The sequence below is a fragment of the Copadichromis virginalis genome, linkage group LG23, assembly GCF_057382275.1.
Source record: "Copadichromis virginalis isolate Kocher_CV1m ecotype Utaka linkage group LG23, C_Virginalis_male_GT1.1, whole genome shotgun sequence".
Taxonomy (NCBI): Eukaryota; Metazoa; Chordata; class Actinopteri; order Cichliformes; family Cichlidae; genus Copadichromis; species Copadichromis virginalis.
The window spans coordinates 3212947-3231778 of NC_140639.1; the positions used below are offsets into that span (position 1 = coordinate 3212947).

At 39.6% G+C, this 18832-nt stretch overlaps 2 protein-coding genes across 2 annotated transcripts; one reads left to right on the forward strand and one right to left on the reverse strand.

The window, feature by feature from the left end:
- Nucleotides 1-7761: 7761 nt before the first annotated feature.
- uqcrh (ubiquinol-cytochrome c reductase hinge protein) lies at nt 7762-10888 on the reverse strand. Its single transcript, XM_085449470.1, has 4 exons — nt 10710-10888; nt 10387-10413; nt 9883-10044; nt 7762-7989 (listed from the first exon to the last, which is right to left on the reverse strand). Exons 1-4 carry the CDS (start codon nt 10749-10751, stop codon nt 7957-7959), a joined length of 264 nt encoding a protein of 87 aa, XP_085305596.1. The 5' UTR covers nt 10752-10888; the 3' UTR covers nt 7762-7956.
- Nucleotides 10889-11349: 461 nt separating this feature from the next.
- On the forward strand, nt 11350-17936 carry LOC146679980 (cytochrome P450 2J6-like). The gene is made up of 10 exons (XM_085449469.1): nt 11350-11390; nt 11982-12223; nt 12311-12473; nt 12717-12866; nt 12949-13109; nt 14092-14268; nt 14391-14532; nt 16491-16678; nt 16772-16913; nt 17112-17936. Exons 2-10 carry the CDS (start codon nt 12020-12022, stop codon nt 17288-17290), a joined length of 1506 nt encoding a protein of 501 aa, XP_085305595.1. The 5' UTR covers nt 11350-11390; nt 11982-12019; the 3' UTR covers nt 17291-17936.
- Nucleotides 17937-18832: the final 896 nt, after the last annotated feature.

Genomic DNA, 18832 nt, shown 5'->3' on the forward strand with positions numbered 1-18832 from the left:
TATACATTCTATGTTATAAACCAACTGAGAAACCCAGTGAAAGAAACAATAATATGAAATAACTTATTTTCAGTGACTAGCTTTTGTGTGCTAAAGGAAAAAGTTAAAGATTTACCAATTGTACTTTGGTCTACCCAATTCTTGCCACATAGTAAAATCCCAAATGTTGCACTTGGAACAGAAAACTCCAAAATAACCTCCGTTTTAGCTTTGACCACTCAGTTTGGTTTACTGACTTTCATTATTGAAATATACTTTTGTGGCGTTTGAATTTTAACCAGATTAACTGATTGTGAACTCAATTATTCGTTAATGTCACTATTTTACTTGTTAGGACAAAAAAGGGGGGATGGAGCAGAGGAAGCAGAGGTCTCACAGATTACACCTATGCTCCTAATTTTCTAAAACAATGAGATTTGCAGGAAAGATAGTGCCGGTCCTAAATCAACTCAATCATTTGATCACTTATTTATGATCAAATAAAAAAAAGATTTCTCTCAAAGAATTTATATGATGAATGGGAAACTAAACAAAGGCAAGTTTATTAATATAGCACAATTCAACAGCAAGGTGACTAAAGCAAATGCACTATGTACTAATTCATATATGCATACAACGTTAATCATTGAGACTTACTACCACATGCAGTAATTGCTCATGAGGAACAAAGTGAACATCATTATCAATGAAAATACATTTTTTTTATTATTATTAAAAAATGTATTTATTTTCAAAGTAATTCAGTGAGTGCTGTTAGGACACATGTTACCTATCAGAAGGGAGCTGTCAGCAGGCAATTAGTGTACTTTAAAGTCCAAAAAGAGAAATTTATTGTTTTCTAACACAATTTCATCCAAAATTCTTTGTTGAAACATATACTGTCGGGTAAATATCACAGTATGTTAATGGGCAGCACTGTGGCACGGTGGTTAGCACTGTTGCCGCACAGCAAGAAGGTCCTGAGTTCAATTCCAACATCAGGCCGGGGTCTTTCTGTGTGGAGTTTGCATGTTCTCCCCGTGTTTGCGTGGGTTCCGGAGTACCCGGAGGTACTCCGGCTTCCTCCCACCGTCCAAAGACATGCAGCTTGTGGGGATAGGTTAATTGGATAATCCACATTGTGAATGTGCGAATGAATGTGAGTGCGAATGGTTGTCTGTCCCTGTGTGTTGGCCCTGCGACAGACTGGCGACCTGTCCAGGGTGTACCCCGCCTCTCGCCCTATGACAGCTGGGATAGGCTCCAGCGCCCCCCGCGACCCTGAAAGCGGGAGCGAATGGATGGATGGATGTTAATGATATTTAAAAAATTAAAATAGGTGGCACCAGCTTCCTCAAAACCTTTTTTCAGAAGATTAATATCTGTCTGCAAACGGAGATATTGAAACACAGACGGCTCACTGCCACTGATTAACTAAAATATACACACAAACACTCACGTAGTTTATGTCTGTTTTGATATGTTAGTGACCTTATTTTTTAAATATTGCTTAACTTTCATTTAACCTTTAGCAAATAGACAAAAAACAACATGTTTAAATTGAGCTTGTAGTGCTTGTAGTGTACTCCACCATTTATCAGCTGGTTAGCTCATTATTACAGGATATACTCAAGTTAACATGTTTCCTTTGAAGTCTGCAGAAAAGTTTATTTACAATCACCAGGTGAAATATAAACAAAGTGCCGGGTCGAGATTTCCAGGGATCAACGGGAAGGAGGGGGGGAGGTCCGTACACACAGTCACGATCACACGCCACACTCCTCTTCTGCCCAAACACACTCTCGCTCCGCTGGCACCACACCACACTGCCAAACTCAGGAATCCAGGGAAGGTAAACAGGAACAGGCCCAGGGTTTGTACAGCCTGTACACACCCTGGAGTCTTTGGCGGATCTAGAGGGGTGGTATGGGGGTGCATGTGCCACTCTAAAATGATCTCTTACCTCCTTAGTGCCACCCTCTTTGTGCATATGACAGTGTTGTTCATTAAAATAAGATGGCATTAACACTTTGAGCCTAGCAGCAATTAAAACTGAATATAAATTGTAACACTGAATATAAATTCTAAAACTTTTTGGTAGCAACTGATGCCTGTGACTGTGCCAGAGCACATTTGAATCAGCACCATGGGCATCATAACACGGCCATCATGGGGTGTATCTGGGATGATCAGGAAGAGGAGTACAGGAGCCTGGTGAGGAACTTTGTTGCATGGAGTCACACAAACCACCTGCAACTCAACACCTCAAAGACTAAGGAACTGGTTGTGGACTTCGGGAGGTCCAGAGAAGGTCCACTGCCGGTTCAGATAGAGGGGGAGGAGGTGGAGGTGGTCAACAAGTACAAGTACCTCGGGCTGTGGGTGGACAATAAACTGGACTGGTCATGCAACACAGAGCACCTGTATAAAAAAGCCCAAAGCCGACTGTACTTCCTCAGGAGGCTGAGGTCTTTTAACATCTGCAGGAAGCTCCTGAGGATGTTTTACCAGTCAGTGGTTGCTGGAGTACTTTTCTATGCTGTGGTGTGCTGGGGGAGCAGCACAGCAAAGAAGGACTCATCCAGGCTGGAGAAACTGATCAAGAAGGCTGGCTCTGTGGTCGGCATGAAGCTGGACACTCTGGTGACAGTGGCAGAGAAAAGGACACTAAAAAAGCTGCTGGACATTATGGACAATGCTGGGCATCCTCTGCACACGGCCATAAACAATCAGAAGAGTCTGTTCAGTGACAGGTTGCTTCTCCCAAAGACAAGAACTAACAGACTTAAAAACTCCTTTGTCCCACACGCCATCAGACTGTTTAACTCCTCTCTGGAGGGGAGAGGGAGGGGAAACAGGAGGACAAAGGAGGGGGGAACAACTAAGCTGTAGTGCCTCTTCACCTCACTGTACAATACCTTTTGTAAATAGTCAACGGTGCAATAGACTCAATACTTGAAATGTGCAATTCACTTGTATTTTTATTTTTATTCCTATTTATTCTATTTATCCCCTTCGTATATTTTATTTATATTTGTCTCTGTATTTATATATGTGTGTGTATGTGTGTGTGTGTATATATATATATAATATTCTGTAACTCTGTCGGTGCTGTGCTTTTTGGAAATCGAATTTCCCAGAGGAACCCACCCGAGGGATTAATAAAGTTCTATCTTATCTTATCTTATCTTATTTCAGATTTGGCACAGGTGGTTGGTTGTTACACCGTGGAAATGGAATGAAGGTGAGTGTCATTAATCGTCTGGGGTCACAGGACACGCCGCACCTCCAAATCACATGACTGATTTAAGCTGACATAACAACAAGCTGCAGTCACGCTGAGTCTCTATTTCAGCTCGTGTTGAAAGTTCGGATTTCAAAGTATACATCAGTTTCTAAATTTTAATGACAGGCCACAAAATCCAGAGTTATAATAAAAAATAAAATAAAAAAAAATTAAAGAAAGGTAAAAAGCCACCTCTTTCCTATTGGTGGAAACGTACTATGTCGACCAATAAAAAAAAATTGCAACACATGATTTGGTTGTTTAGGGGAAGTTTTGGGAGTGACAGCAACGAGAGAGAGAGAGAGATTGATAGCGAGTTTTGAGATGTGAGAGATTTGTGACATTTAGCGTGGAGTGTATAGTTAGTGTGTTGTGTTGAACTTAGTGTGTAGTGTATTCCTTGCTCTGTTTTGTGTGTCAGTGAGGGTACTAATGAATGTCACACAGGCAGATTGGTAAACACTGTCTCCAGGTGGAAAATCAGAGGAGTGTTACACCTCCTGCTGTCAGGCCTGCAGGTTTATGCCTGTGGTGTTCGTGGCAGACAAGTAATTTTCTTTTTTACTTGTGGGGCATCTTATTGTGACACTTGATTCTTCTCTCATTTTAGTTATAGTAGTATTTTTAAATGGTTGTACAAATAAATAAAACAATTTGAAGGTGAGATACAAATGTAAAATCAAAAGTAGTCAAAAATGGCCCAATAAATCATGAAAAATTAGGTTTCAATGTTTGTTCATGACAGTGCAGATCTCTGACATTTTGTGTAAATTTAAGCACGTAACAATTTGATTTTTTTCTAACAAAAAACTTTGTTAAAGTTAAGTTAGACTTTTGTTGTGTTTGTAAATGAATGGTTATTAACATTCCAGAGAAAATGGCATTTTATTAAAAATATTTAACAATAATACTCATTAACTCAGATTATTTTTGATACACCCTAGTGATTTCTTAAGGGAAAATCAAATACAAGCAGTTGAACGTGACAGGGAATGTGGGGGATGACATGAAGTAAACATGCAGCTGGCTGAGAAAGAAAACTTCTCTGACACCATTGGTGGGTCACCGGCTATTGGACATTCTTTAAATTTTTTTATATTATTGAAACTGAAATGCAGCAGACGAACAGCTATACTGTAGGTTCCCTGGTATCACATGACTATCACATTTCTTAAGAAAATTCAGAAATGACTCCACTTTTTAAGGAAACATAAGAAGGCTGACTTCAACAATATGCACAGAGGAGTAATAGGAAACATCCAACCATGAGATCTACAAAGCCTAGGACAGATGTGCTACTGCAGTGGCTGAAACCACATTAAAGTACACGGATACTTTAATTCTGAAGTAGAATCACCGTGGTGATCACTTACAACAAAGATAGCATGTGCCTTGCCTTGGTCTGCGCCTGCTGGTGTAGTCTTTTGGGTTCCTGCCCTTTAGCCTTCACACCTAATTCTCATCATACCATCAAAGACAGGTTTTTATGGTCCATGTTCTTTGGAAAGGAATTACTAAATATTTACCAGTCATAATCACCTGCCTGTCAAGCCCCCGCTGTCTCTGCCTACTTAAGGAACTCTAAACAGTCACACCCGTTGCTGCCTTCCTTCTGGAAAAAATCTAGTAAGAATCTAATCCAATCAGCACATTAAGGCTTCCTCTCTTCAAACCAATCAAATTATTCAAAATATACTTTTGGGTTCAGGTCTTACATTAGTCTTCCACCATAACTGCCTTGGTGGATATGACATTGCTATGGTGTGAGTGGATCAAAGTGACATAAATTTTGTCATCAGCTGGTGAGCATGGGGGTTCATGCAGATGTCCACATGAGTACATGTTTCTTATCTGCTGGATACCAAAAGTTGCTCGGCATCTGCTGGCCCAAGATATGTTTTGCTGCCATTTCAAGCAGCAATGCGCATCTACATTTTTATAAGGTAATATAGAAGCTGAAGACACGAGTGTACAATCATTATTCAATTCAATTTTATTTATATAGCAAGCACTTGGCGACAGTGGGAAAGAAAAACTCCCTTTTAACAGGAAGAAACCTCCGGCAGAACCACGCTCAGGGAGGGGCGGGGCCAACTGCTGCAACCGGTTGGGGAGAGAGAAGGAAGACAGGATAAAGACATGCTGTGGAAGAGAGACAGAGGTTAATAACAGATATGATTCAATGCAGAGAGGTCTGTTAACACATAGTGAGTGAGAAAGGTGACTGGAAAGGAAAAACTCAATGCATCATGGGAATCCCCGGCAGCCTACGTCTATTGCAGCATAACTAAGGGAGGATTCAGGGTCACCTGGTCCAGCCCTAACTATATGCTTTAGCAAAAAGAAAAGTTTGAAGCCTAATCTTGAAAGTAGAGATAGTGTCTGTCTCCTGAATCCAAACTGGAAGCTGGTTCCACAGAAGAGGGGCCTGAAAACTGAAGGCTCTGCCTCCCATTCTACTTTTAAATACTCTAGGAACAACAAGTAGGCCTGCAGCGTGAGAGCAAAGTGCTCTAATAGGGTGATATGGTACTACAAGGTCATTAAGATAAGATGGGGCCTGATTATTTAAGACTGATTATTTATGTGAGGAGCAGGATTTTGAATTCTGGATTTAACAGGAAGCCAAAACAGGAGAAATCTGCTCTCTTTCTAGTCCCTGTCAGGACTCTTGCTGCAGCATTTTGGATCAGCTGAAGGCTTTTCAGTGAGTTTTTTGGACATCCTGATAATAATGAATTACAGTCGTCCAGCCTGGAAGTAATAAATGCATGAACTAGTTTTTCAGCGTCACTCTGAGACAGGATATTTCTAACTTTAGAGATGTTGCACAAATGGAAGAAAGCAGTCTTACATATTTGTTTAATATGTGCGTTGAAGGACATATCCTGGTCAAAAATGACTCCAAGGTTCCTCACAGTGTTACTGGAGGCCAAGGTAATGCCATCCAGAGTAAGAATCTGCTTAGATACCATATTTCTAAGATTTTCATGGCCGAGTACAATAACCTCAGTTTGATCTGAATTAAGAAGCAGAAAGTTAGCGGCCATCCAGGTCTTTATGTCTTTAAGACATTCCTGCAGTTTAACTAATTGGTGTGTGTTATCTGGCTTCATGGACAGATAGAGCTGGGTGTCATCTGCATAGCAGTGTAAATGTATGCTATGTCTTCTAATGATGCTGCCTAAGGGAAGCATGTATAATGTAAACAGAATTGGTCCTAGCACTGAACCCTGTGGAACTCCATAATTAACCTCAGTGTGTGAAGAGGACTCTCCATTTACATGCACAAACTGGAGTCTATTAGATAGATATGATACAAACCACTGCAGTGCAGTACCTGTAATACCTACAGCATGTTCTAATCGCTCTAATCGATTATAGTCAACAGTATCAAACGCTGCACTGAGGTCTAGCAGGACAAGCACAGAGATGAGTCCACTGTCAGAGGCCATAAGAAGATCATTTGTAACCTTCACTAAAGCTGTTTCTGTGCTGTGATGAGCTCTGAAACCTGACTGAAACTCTTCCAATAAACCATTCCTCTGCAGATGATCTGTTAGCTGTTTGACAACTACTCTTTCAAGGATGTTTGATATAAAGGAAGGTTGGAGATTGGCCTATAATTAGCTAAGACTGCTGGGTCTAGAGATGCTTTTTAAGTGAAGGTTTAATCATTAACCTTTACTGTACTGTAGATTCATTACATTTTTTTGCCAGGATTTTGATGATATAACAATACAGAAGCTCAGACATTCAAAGGCAATGCAGATAAAGTTACTGCAATAGTTTGAAAAAAAAAAAGAAAAAAAAAAGAGACCTGGAAAAAAAAAAAAAAAAAAAAAGTGATTTCTTTGCTTCTGGGGTTGACTTCTCCTTGATTTTGTCTAACTGGTGGAGAATACAGCAGCAAGTACTTGTGCTCTCAAAAGTGGTATGAATGGCATGGAGCTGCGGCGGTGTTCTGGGAATCCATCCTACCTGACAAACAATCCTACCCGTTGTTTCTACGCATGCGCACAACACGAAATTCAGTGGCGAACCGTCATACCTATGCAAATATAAGCTACTAACGTAAAATTAAGTGCCAAACTGTCCTACCTTTTCAAATGTGACGTACAAGCATACTTTAACAGCTAAAATTTAGTGGCAACCCGTCCTGGCTTTATAATTATAAGCTACAAGCATACTCTGATGGGCAAAGTTCAGTGGCAAACCGTCATACCTACTGACAGCAGAAATGTGCATAAACTACTTACAGCAGGACGTTTTGCCAAAGTAGGACGTTTTGTCAGAACAGCGGCACCACTGTTTGTGTAAAACAGAACTGATGTGGCCATCATAGTTGGGATATCAGTAGTTGACTTGTTGGCGGAGCTGGCTTGCTGAAAGAACATTTCAGCAAGTATTTACCAGTGACTGTAGAAAAGCAGAGATTTTATCATATTGTAAAAAAATATATATTTAAAAAAAAAAAATCACCATGGGGCAGATGGTAAGATGTTTAAGTCATCATCTTTAATGAAATGTTGACTCAGACATGTTAAATACTTTTTTACATGAGCAGATAATGTATACACTTCAAGTTACAACATACAGTAGATCCACAAATGGATGTATTTTACTCCAAGTTCTTCTTACAATACAATATGTGAAGAAAGCCATTAGCCAGTGGTCAGTTACTGAGAGCTTCATTTGACAGAATGGAACAATTTATGTGCCACCTGTAGAGAAGACATACAACAAATAATTCATCAGTGCAAACAAACAACACAGACATTTCATATCACTTAAGTTACTGCTCTTACATGTAGGCCATACAAATGGATAGTTTCTTGTATATGTTGCTCTTATGTTGGCAACTGCCAGATAAAGGTGTGTCATATTGCCATGGTAAGCTAAAGTTAACTTCATGTATGAGGGACTGCAGCTTTGCTTGCAAATGTTGAGTAAAAATGTAATGATGATTATCTCTATGATTTCTGATAAAAATCTCCCTTCAGTCACATTTATCTAAGCCTTCAGGAGATCAAAAATGTCTTCAAGAGTAAAAGCAGTCCTACTTTACACATCATAATACCACTCACTTTCAGGTTTGCACTCATACAGAGCAAAACATGGAGCTCAGTCATAAAACCAAAGGCCAGGTCTATTTATTAGTTTAGTTTATTATCACAATCCAGATTGCTCAATCAACTACAATTGGTTATAGATCAACTTGAAACTGGAGAACAGCAGTTCTTGAGACAGACAGTGGAGGTGGAAACACTGTCTAAAGATTTAAAAATTCCTCCAAGAGCATTCTTAAAGTAACAACAACTTTGGGGGTTGTTATTTATTTTCTATTAAATAATAAGACAGCCTAAGCAGCTATTAGCATTTATTATGATAAAAGAACAGTTTTTACAATTCTAACAAACTTCAAAGTCAAACTTAGGTATGCCCACCTTTATTATTCAACACAGCCTGAACTCTGTTAGGCAAGGTTTTCTATAATTTCTTTAAGTAACTTTTAATAACTCCCAATACTTACTGAAAGGGCTTTGAGAACTACTGCTCAAAATCACTTGAAAGATTCTGACACCCTCACTTTGATTTTTCAGACTCCTGAACACTCAGTGACTGGACTGACACACACACACACACACACACACACACACACACACACACACCAGACTTAAAAACAGTTTTTACGAAGCCATACGACACATCAACCACAACACTTAAACACACAACACAGCACTCAGAAGCTACCCTGCAGCTTCACAAGTACTCTGTTTAAACTGCACTGGTCACTTCACTTTATTGTTATTGATATTTATATTTAAAAGTGCAATACTGTAATTTTCTGCTGCTCATTCCTGTGCAATATCCCATCTGCCCTCCCGTCATATTTCTTTTCAAGATTTTCTTATTTAATCACTAGTGTACATATATTTATAGATACATATATATTTAGTCATCTTTTCTCTTTTACCATGTCTCTCTAATATTTTGCTCCTTACTCTTTTTTTTATTATTTTATTTTATTATATTTTCTCCTACTGTATCATGCTACTGAGTGACTGCTGCTCATCAAACACATTTCATTGCAATGTTGACCCTGTGCTAACTTGCATATGACAAATAAAACCGAAAACAGAACACACACACACACACACACACACACACACACACACACACACACACACACACACACACACACACTCTATATCAAGCACTTATCTGCAAAATCTCATACACACATGCCTTTTTTAAGTTACTGTTTGTAAAATGCTCAGTCTTTTAGCACAACCCACTGTCATTGTTGCACTTTTCTATTGCACCGTTTTTGTTTTGTTTTCTTTATTTTGCAATTTTTGTACACTTGCACTTTATGTAGTCCTCTGTTGATTGTCTGTTATATGTTATACATAGCACCATGGTCTTGGAGGAATGCTGTCTCACTTCACTGTGTACTGTACCACAGCACATGGTTGACGTGACAATAAAGCCACTTGACATCGACTCTTTGAAAACAAAACATAAAGAAACGAGGGACTGAGAACACCTGCTCTTTTGTCAGTGTTTTTTTTTTAGTCTTTCTGTCTGGTACAGCTGCCTAACGGCACACTTACACAGTGGTCTCGAGCATGTAGGAAGTCAAACAGCTCCTCGGTACAGTCCTCCTCCGTTGAAGACCGGGAGCCAACTCTGGTCTCACAATGCTCCAGACGTTCCCAGTTGTGAATGCAGTGTTCTGTCTCCGCACACTTCTGCCGCAGTGATTCAATAGGATCCTGAAGGAGAAAGTTTAACACTCAAAGCAACTGGCTTTCAATAAGAGACACATATGCCAGTGTCAGTGTCCAAATGAGTGCAATGCCATATAGCTGAGGAAAAAAGGAAAGTCCATTTGGAAAGAAAAAAAAAAATCCATGAAGTGGGTGGTTTGTTTTTGTTTTCTTTTTATATACGGGAAAACTGCCACACATTTTTTTCAAATATCAAATGACAAAGTAAATTATCACTTTTTGTTTTTTTAAATTGGTTTTGTTCAGTAAAGACCAAAATAAAACCATCAGTCATAATGGGATATATTAACATACTTTGATTCTGTTAAGGTTATTTAATTAACATACCACCATCTCTTCCTCTTCTTCCTCCTCCTGAAATACACAAGACCAAATTAATAACACCAATAAACTACCACCCTCGAGAAATTGTTATCAATTGCTTTTGTATCGATTCATCTTCACCAGTTAGTCCGTCATTATTATCACTGACTGCGATTTGATTCTACTGCGTTAATTAACCGTTAATCTTATTCTGAACAGAGATGTATAGAGAGGTTGGCTAATGTCAACTAAGGATGCATCGTAGTTAGCCTCGGTGTATTAGCCTATAAGCTGAACGTCAAACGTCACTAGCTTACGAAATCGTATCTGTAACAAATACTAAGAACCTCTGGTTCTCCGTTCGTGATCCTTTTCTCCTCGAAAACCATGATCTGGTCTTATCCTTGAATCAGCTAGCTGTCAAATCTCAGCTATTGGAGGACACACCAGGTCATACGAGCTAATAAGCTAACGAAGGCAAACACTTCCGGTTGCTTAACTTTCAAAATCAAACTGCTCTTCGATCATTGCCTGAACTTGGAATAGAACTTGGAATCCTTTTTTTTGCTCGATACGCAAACATGCCAAAGTTTCGCCTCGACTCACAGACGTTTTACATTGAAAGTTCCAAGTATTTATTTAAATGACATATGTTTTATTTTGAAGTTAATCATCTACTTCCCCCGAGGGTAGGATATCCGAGTTTTATCAGTTTTAAGATGTGAACGCAAGGTGCACATTACAAAGCCACTTATTTGTTTTTAAACCCATATAACAGATAATGCAATTCATTCATTTGAAACATGAGCCAAATTTTTAATGCACGACGACTTAAAAATTGTTACACTCTATACTACCATCGTGTGTTAGGAAGTGGTACTACATTATGAATTTGGCCACGTTCTTAAAGCCCTTTTTTGAGTACTTTGTTCTTCCTTTGTTCCCTTTAGAGTTTTTTGCTTCAAATGGGTCATCTGAGTTGCTTTCCTGTTTCAACAATATGAAATAGAGTTAGTTTGTTAAATAAGGTGAGAAGAACACCACTGGCTTTCCCAGAACTCTTCTGAAATGAAAGCTTAATGGCAAATACAAACCAAGCAAAGTTCTCATGGAATGGAAACAGGATTTTAGTTTTGGTACATTTAAAAGTCAGCCTTGAAGAAACGCAGATTTGACCATGGTTGGTTGTGAAAACATGTCGTTTTATGATCATGCAAGGCTTTAAAAATCTCACATCTTCCACTCTGTCAAATGGCAAAACTACAAACTCATTTTCAAGATTCCAATGAGCATTTTTTTTTCTGTGTATGTTAGTGTTGCCCCAAAGATAGCAGTTTTAAAGTGGTAAAAATAAGAACTGAAGTATTAAAGTTTGGCTATTTCTTAAATCTAATCAAGCCACCCTCAAGCCAAAAAGATTCTCTACTGTTGAGCAACAATACTTGATTTTAGCAACCTAGATTAAAAATGTTTTTCACATCCTTTTTTCTCCATGAAATAAGGCCAGAGTTCAGAGTAAACTTTATTTGCTTTACCAAGTGATAGTAATACTGAGCTTCGCCCTCACTGCAGTGATAGCACTTGTTGCCTACTCTCAGACTGAGTCATCTGTCTTACAGGAGAAATCGTACCCACGTACAGTGACTGTATTTACAGAATGGATTCAATCATTTCTGTAATTGGAACCTATGTTTCCTGGGATCTCAAGAGTCTGCTGCTCTTCGCTGCAGTTTTCATCATCACTGCAGACTATATTAAGAATCGTCGGCCAGCAGGCTATCCTCCAGGACCCCGGGGTCTTCCAATTATGGGCAACCTATTCACTATAGATCAGAACAGGGCCCATGAGAGTATGACACAGGTACCTGTGAATCTTAAAATTTTACTTATTAACTCATATTTTCATCTCAAGCCTTGTGTGTATCTTCTTTGATAAATCCTTTGCCAGTTAGCAGAGAGATATGGAAATGTGTACAGTCTACGGATGGGACAGGAACGGATGGTGGTTTTAAACGGGTTTGATATTCTGAAAGAAGCTCTAGTGACGCAGGGAGACAGCCTGGCGGACCGCCCGGACCTTCCTTTACAGATTGATAGAGCACACAGACTAGGTAAGGGTACTAAAGATCAACACAGATACAAAGTTTGATAGTTTAAACTTTTAAGGTTTTTGGCCTTACCCAGAACCAGTTGTATTATTCTGGTTTGCCCAAAGACTCTCGGTTTGGTTGCTTCAAATTTAACTTTAAGAAAGGAGTTAGGGATAAGAATAGAGAAGTGGTTATATAGTCCTAAAACACAACCTTCTTTTTTATAGTTGAGAAGTTTGCTGTCCCTGCTCTTTTTCTGATCAGGTGTCATTGCCAGTAGTGGAAACCTCTGGAAGCAGCAGAGACGCTTTGCACTTTCGACCCTTAGACAGTTTGGATTTGGCAAGAAGTCACTTGAATCTGTGGTCCTGGATGAATTTACATATTGTGCAAAAAACATCAGAAGCTATAAAGGTACGTGCTTATTTCACGGTAAGACTTTTAGAATGAACAGATTCACATAAATTTACATAAAAGTTTCTCTTCTATTCTGGAGGTAAGCCATTCGATCCACACCTCATCCTTAACAATGCTGTCTCCAACATCATCTGCTCCCTGGTGTTTGGCCATCGCTTTGAGTACAGTGAAGAGAAGTTCATTAAAATGATGCAACTGTTTGATAAAGGATTCCAGATTGAAGGCTCCATTTGGGGACAGGTACAGCATTTAAATATACTGATCACATCCTAAATTCACGGGCCACAGCTCTGCCATTTATTCCTTACAGGAATGTTTTTTTTAAATGTCAGTGAATGATCTTTTTCAACACAGGTATGTAAAGTTTATTAATATTAAGTCTCCTCACTACTAGAAGCATACGTACTGAAGTGTCTGACGCAGTAAAAGAAAAATAGTCACCTTTTAGGCGAGAAAAGAGGTGATAACAAACAGGAAATTAACACTGAGCAGTGACATGCAGAGTAGGAGAGAATATCCAAACTGTATAGATGAAGCTATAGAGGTTTTATATTGATGGACACATTTTTACACTAGCAATAAAGAAAAACACTTTAAAAAAACACACACACACACAAAGACAAACGATTCCCCCAATCAGAACTTTATCTTTTAGGTTTTGTACTCAGCAAAATCACTGACAGCAATGCTCAAATCCAAAGTCATGATGCTATATTCATCCTGGAGTCTTGTCTCTTCCTCTTTCTTTTGACCACCACTGTTTTATTTTGCTTGGTAAGCATGATTAGAAATCCCGCAACACTGTTGCCAAAAACCAAATTGTTGCTTAGTTAACAGCTTAGCACACATTTTCCACAAAAGGTTAGAAAGAACAAGTAATCTTTTTCCCAGCATGTCTCTCCACCATCAGAACTTTAAGAAAAAACATGTATTTTATTCAGAAACCTATAAAATGATTGAGTTTGAGTTTGCAGTTAATATTCAATTCATAAGAAAAATGTATAGCATACAAAATTTTGGGACCTTTGGATCACAAAGTGGAAATATGACTTAATAAAACTCTTATAATATGTCCACTTTTTTGGCTGCCCCTCCCTGAGTCTGGTTCTGTATTATTAACCAAACTTTTGACTGGTGCTGTACTTTCCAGTAGTTTATTTAGACTGAGGCATGGCATTTGCACTAACGTGAATGTATTGTTCCAATCTGTTTCCGTTTGTAGATCTACAATGCATTTCCTGTACTGATGAGACGTTTACCAGGTCCACATCAGAGTGTCGGGCAGATGTGGAATGAAGTGAAGGATTTCATACGAGTAGAGCTAAATGAGCACAAGAAGACCTGGGATCCCTCAGAAACACGTGACTACATTGATTGTTACCTCAGTGAGATTCAAATGGTAGGAGATTAGGCTTAATTTGCCATTATAAATTGCCATGTAATTCAGGTAACACTGCCAATAAAGGCACTTTTTTAAATCATTTCCAATGTTTTAAAATGTGTGTTTGCATGTATTTTCAGAATAAGGGGCAGGACGACAACACTTTTGATGAGGAAAATCTGGTTATTTGTGTTTTGGATCTTTTTGCGGCTGGATCTGAAACCACATCCACCACCCTGCGTTGGGCTTTCCTCTACATGGCAAAATATCCTGAGATTCAGGGTAAGAGTATTGACCAGGCCTGGAAAGCTCTCTGTTTTTATTAAATAATCTGGACATGTGTGGCACTAAAGGAACATTCTGGTCATAATTTCTTAAGTGTAAACTTTACTATTTCCAGGTTATACTCAGCTTTTTAATCAATCAATCAATCAATCTTTATTTATAAAGCACTTTTCATACAGAGAAAATGTAGCACAAAGTGCTTTACATAGTTAAAAGCAGCCCACCCCACCCTCCAACTCACTCCCCACACTCTCAATACACATATATCCCCCCACCCACACACACATACACACACGCGCACACTTAAAGAGTAAAAATTGGGCTGGGCTCGCATGAGCCAAGTGAGGAAACACTATAACAGGGAGCCGTCTGCACTGAGAGCCGGTCACAGACCGCAGCCTCCAGGCTGGGCACACAGCAGGAGGGAGGCAAAGGAGCCCCCCAGCCAGGCTGAGAGGACCCCAGAGACCCAGCAGCCACGGTCAATCACAGCCCCGGTGCAGAGAGCGCCCTCCGAGGAAACACTGGAGATATGACGCAATACAATATATATAGGGTAAAATGATAAAATAAATAAGAACAGGATACAATATAAATATAAATAGAATAAGAAGATTAAAAAATGAATAAGAATAAAATCAAACAAATATTAGGTAAATCCTTAAATAATAATAGAATAACAGGATAGAATAAATAAGCATAAAATAAATAAACGCTAAGTAAAAGCTAAATTAAAAAGGTGGTCTTGAGCCTGTTCTTAAAAACATGTACGTTCTCTGCGGCCCTGAGCTCCTCCGGCAGGCTGTTCCACAGACGAGGACCATACCACTGAAACGCTGCCTCTCCGTGAGTATGTGTCCTGACTTTAGGGACAATCAAAAGGCCAGTACCAGAGGACCTCAGGGTCCGCGAGGGTTCGTATGGTAAAAGCAGATCTGAGAGATAAGAAGGCCCAAGACCATTAAGACATTTAAAAACCAATAAAAGAACTTTAAAATCGATCCTGAAACACACGGGGAGCCAGTGCAGCGATTCTAAAACCGGTGTAATGTGGGCCCGCCCTCTGGTCTTCGTCAGCACACGAGCTGCCGAGTTTTGCAAGAGTTGTAAAGTTGAAATATTCTTCTTAGGAAGACCAGAGAGCAGGGCATTACAGTAATCAATGCGACTGGTAATAAAAGCATGCATCAGCATCTCCGTGTTGGCCCGAGAGAGAATAGGGCGGACTCTGGCTATAATTTTTAGATGATAAAATCCAATTTTAGTTACATGTTTAATATGTGGGATAAAACCAAGCTCAGAGTCAAAAATAACACCCAGGTTTTTCACTTGTAGCGAAGGACATAGTGAAAATGCCTCTAATTTAGACAAGAGTTTCTCTCTCTGAGCCTCAGGACCGACAATTAAAACTTCAGTTTTGTCCTGGTTAAGCTGTAAAAAGTTTTCTGCCATCCAAGATCTTATATCCAAGATACAGTTAAAGAGGGCATCCATTTGTCTGGTGTCATCAGGAGACACGGAGATGTACAGCTGCGTGTCATCAGCGTAACTGTGGAAGTTCACTCCATGCCTCCTGATGACACCGCCGAGAGGGAGCATATACAAATTAAAAAGTACAGGGCCTAGAACCGACCCTTGAGGCACACCACATGTCATTTTATGGATCTTAGAGGAGCATGTATCCATACTCACCATAAAAGTTCTGTCAGAGAGACAGGAAGTGAACCAGCTGTGTACAGCACCAGAGAGGCCCACCATGTGTTTCAGTCTGTTTAAAAGAATAGCGTGGTCTACTGTATCAAAGGCTGCGCTTAGATCCAGTAGCACCAGGACTGAGAGCTTTAGATGTATAATGTATTGTGCAATGGTGCACAAATCTCTTTAATAATCAACGCTGTTGCACTACGCTGTAAATTTCATTGCTGAAATACTGTTTTCTTTTGTCTTTTGCACAGAAAAGGTACAGGCTGAGATAGACAGAGAGATTGGAGAGTCCAGACAGCCTTCAATGGAGGACCGTGCAAACCTGCCTTACACTGATGCTGTTATCCATGAGATCCAGAGGATTGGAAACATAGCTCCTCTTGGCGTGCCGCATGTCACCAACAGAGATGTCGAGCTGGGGGGCTACACAGTCCCAAAGGTCATTGCTCAAACCAATTTTCAGTAAAAGACAAACATGGTTTATGTCATATTTCATTTTGTGTGTTTTATTTATTATTATTCCAATTGCCAGGGAGTTATAGTAATTCCCAATTTGACATCTGTGCTGTTTGACAAGAAAGAGTGGGAGACGCCTCACACCTTCAATCCAAATCACTTTCTGAATGAGGAGTGCAAGTTTGTGAAACGAGCAGCTTTTCTGCCTTTCTCTCTTGGTAAGGAACGACTCTGTAGATATTTTATTAATGTCTGTGCAAGATTTTTCAGCAGCCTCTTTAAGTATACACTGTGCTGTTGAAGAGATGATTAGTGAAGGACAAAAAGGGATCGTAGGTCCTTCTATAAAATCGGCAACTAATCTGTGCACAGTCATCCAAAGGAAATCTAGGACTAATGTCAGTGTCTTGTCTCAGGTAAGCGGGTGTGTCTTGGAGAGAACCTGGCCAAGATGGAGCTTTTCCTCTTCTTCACCTCCTTCATGCAGCACTTCACATTCTCCATGCCTGCCGGGGTGAAGCCTGATATGGACTACCGCTTTGGGCTCACTCTGACACCGAAGAATTATGAAATCTGCGTAACCCCACGTCATTAGAAACTGCCAGCACTTGTGATCTTATTACCAGTTCAAGGTTTAAGGAAAAAAATGACAAGATTAATAGTATCACAGGCTGGGTCTCCGACCCAGCGCTCTGAGTTCTTTTTGTATTTTTCTCATTTTTGATATGTGATTAGGTTTTGTGTTATTTCCTATTTGCCTTTAGTTTGGGCAGTTATTGGTTATTGTTCCTGGGTTTTCTATGTTTTGGGGTTTTGTATTATTCATCACGTATTAGGTCTGTTAAGTTTGTGTTGTCATGTTTAGTTTTAGTTTTTCCTGTTTTATTCTGACAGTGTCATGTGTTCTTTGTTCATTGTATTTAGCTTTCCTCTCCTGGTCCTGTCATTAGGTTTATGTCAGTCAGCTGTTCCCCCATGTGTCTCCACTTCCCCTGATCACCTCTTGTATGTATTTAAGCCCTTTGTTTTCTGCATGCCATTGTCGGGTCGTCTGTTTATCTCACCAGAGTTACAGTTATAGCCTTAGTCTTAGCCTGTTAGTTTCCACCACAGTTATAGTTATAGTTTTTGGTCTTAGTACCTCTTAGTGTTTTGTTTCTTAGTGTTTTGACAGTTTGCTTTGGTTTCCTGGTTTTTCCTTGCCGTTATCATTAAAGGATCACTTTTCCGTTAAAACCTTACTACTCCTCGTCGTCATCTGCTTTTGGGTCCTGTTTCCACACACATCGGCGCACCCCGCCGTGACAAATAGTTGATCACATGTTTTGATTTGAATTTCACTACACACCAGTGAAATTTCTCTTGCCTCTTTAACAATAAGTGCATTATTACCTTTAGTTATTACTGTTAGTTACATCTGAAGGACAAATCTATCAATCAAATTAACCACTCGAACAGTCAGAGACAGTAAAATTCCTATTGCAAAATAAACACCTAGACTTCAGCTCAAACACTATTTTAAGTGCGACATGAATGGAGAGTTTTTGTCTTTCATGAATGGTCTAAGGAGCTTGGAAAGAAAAGCGTCTGGACTTCGTTAAGTTGCTTGAAGATGTTTCACCTCTCATCTGAGAAGCTTCTTCAACTCTAGGATCAAATGGTGGAGAGTCCCAGATTTAACCCCTGTAGGAGTGGCCCCCCAGGCAGGACTGGACTGGGACAAAAAAATCAGCCTGGGCATTTTGACGATAGACCAGCCCACCAGGTATTATAGGAAAAGCCATAAAGCCTATGAAAACAAATGCTGGTGTGACAGTGTTGTACACTATCTTGTTGGTGTATATGTATCTAAAAAACTTAAACCTACACCATCCTCCCAATTCTGGTATTTTAAACAGTACCTACCGGAAATATCAAACAACCTGATCAATAATTACATATACCTAACTAGCAGGGTTGCCAACTCCCAGCAAAAAAATAGGGAACCACCCCCCATCCTCCGCCTCATGATGCTTAATCGACGTAATCAACTTTCATCTTTTGCCAGGGTAAAACAAATGCACAGAAACCAATTATTTTTCTACAGTAATTAAATAGATTCAACATCTTTCTTCAACAGAATTGCAGACTGCACACA

Bases quoted from the DNA above. Each gene is read 5' to 3' on its own strand.
- uqcrh (XM_085449470.1), bottom strand. From the start codon at position 10,751: ATGGTTTTCGAGGAGAAAAGGATCACGAACGGAGAACCAGAG. The intron at 10,414-10,709 runs GTTCTTAGTATT...TGTGTATTTCAG, and splicing joins TCACGAACGGAGAACCAGAG to GAGGAGGAAGAAGAGGAAGA. The intron at 10,045-10,386 runs GTATGTTAATTA...TTTCTCCTTCAG, and splicing joins AAGAAGAGGAAGAGATGGTG to GATCCTATTGAATCACTGCG.
- LOC146679980 (XM_085449469.1), top strand. From the start codon at position 12,020: ATGGATTCAATCATTTCTGTAATTGGAACCTATGTTTCCTGGGATCTC. The intron at 12,474-12,716 runs GTAAGGGTACTA...TTTTCTGATCAG, and splicing joins TGATAGAGCACACAGACTAG to GTGTCATTGCCAGTAGTGGA. The intron at 16,679-16,771 runs GTCATTGCTCAA...TCCAATTGCCAG, and splicing joins GGGGCTACACAGTCCCAAAG to GGAGTTATAGTAATTCCCAA.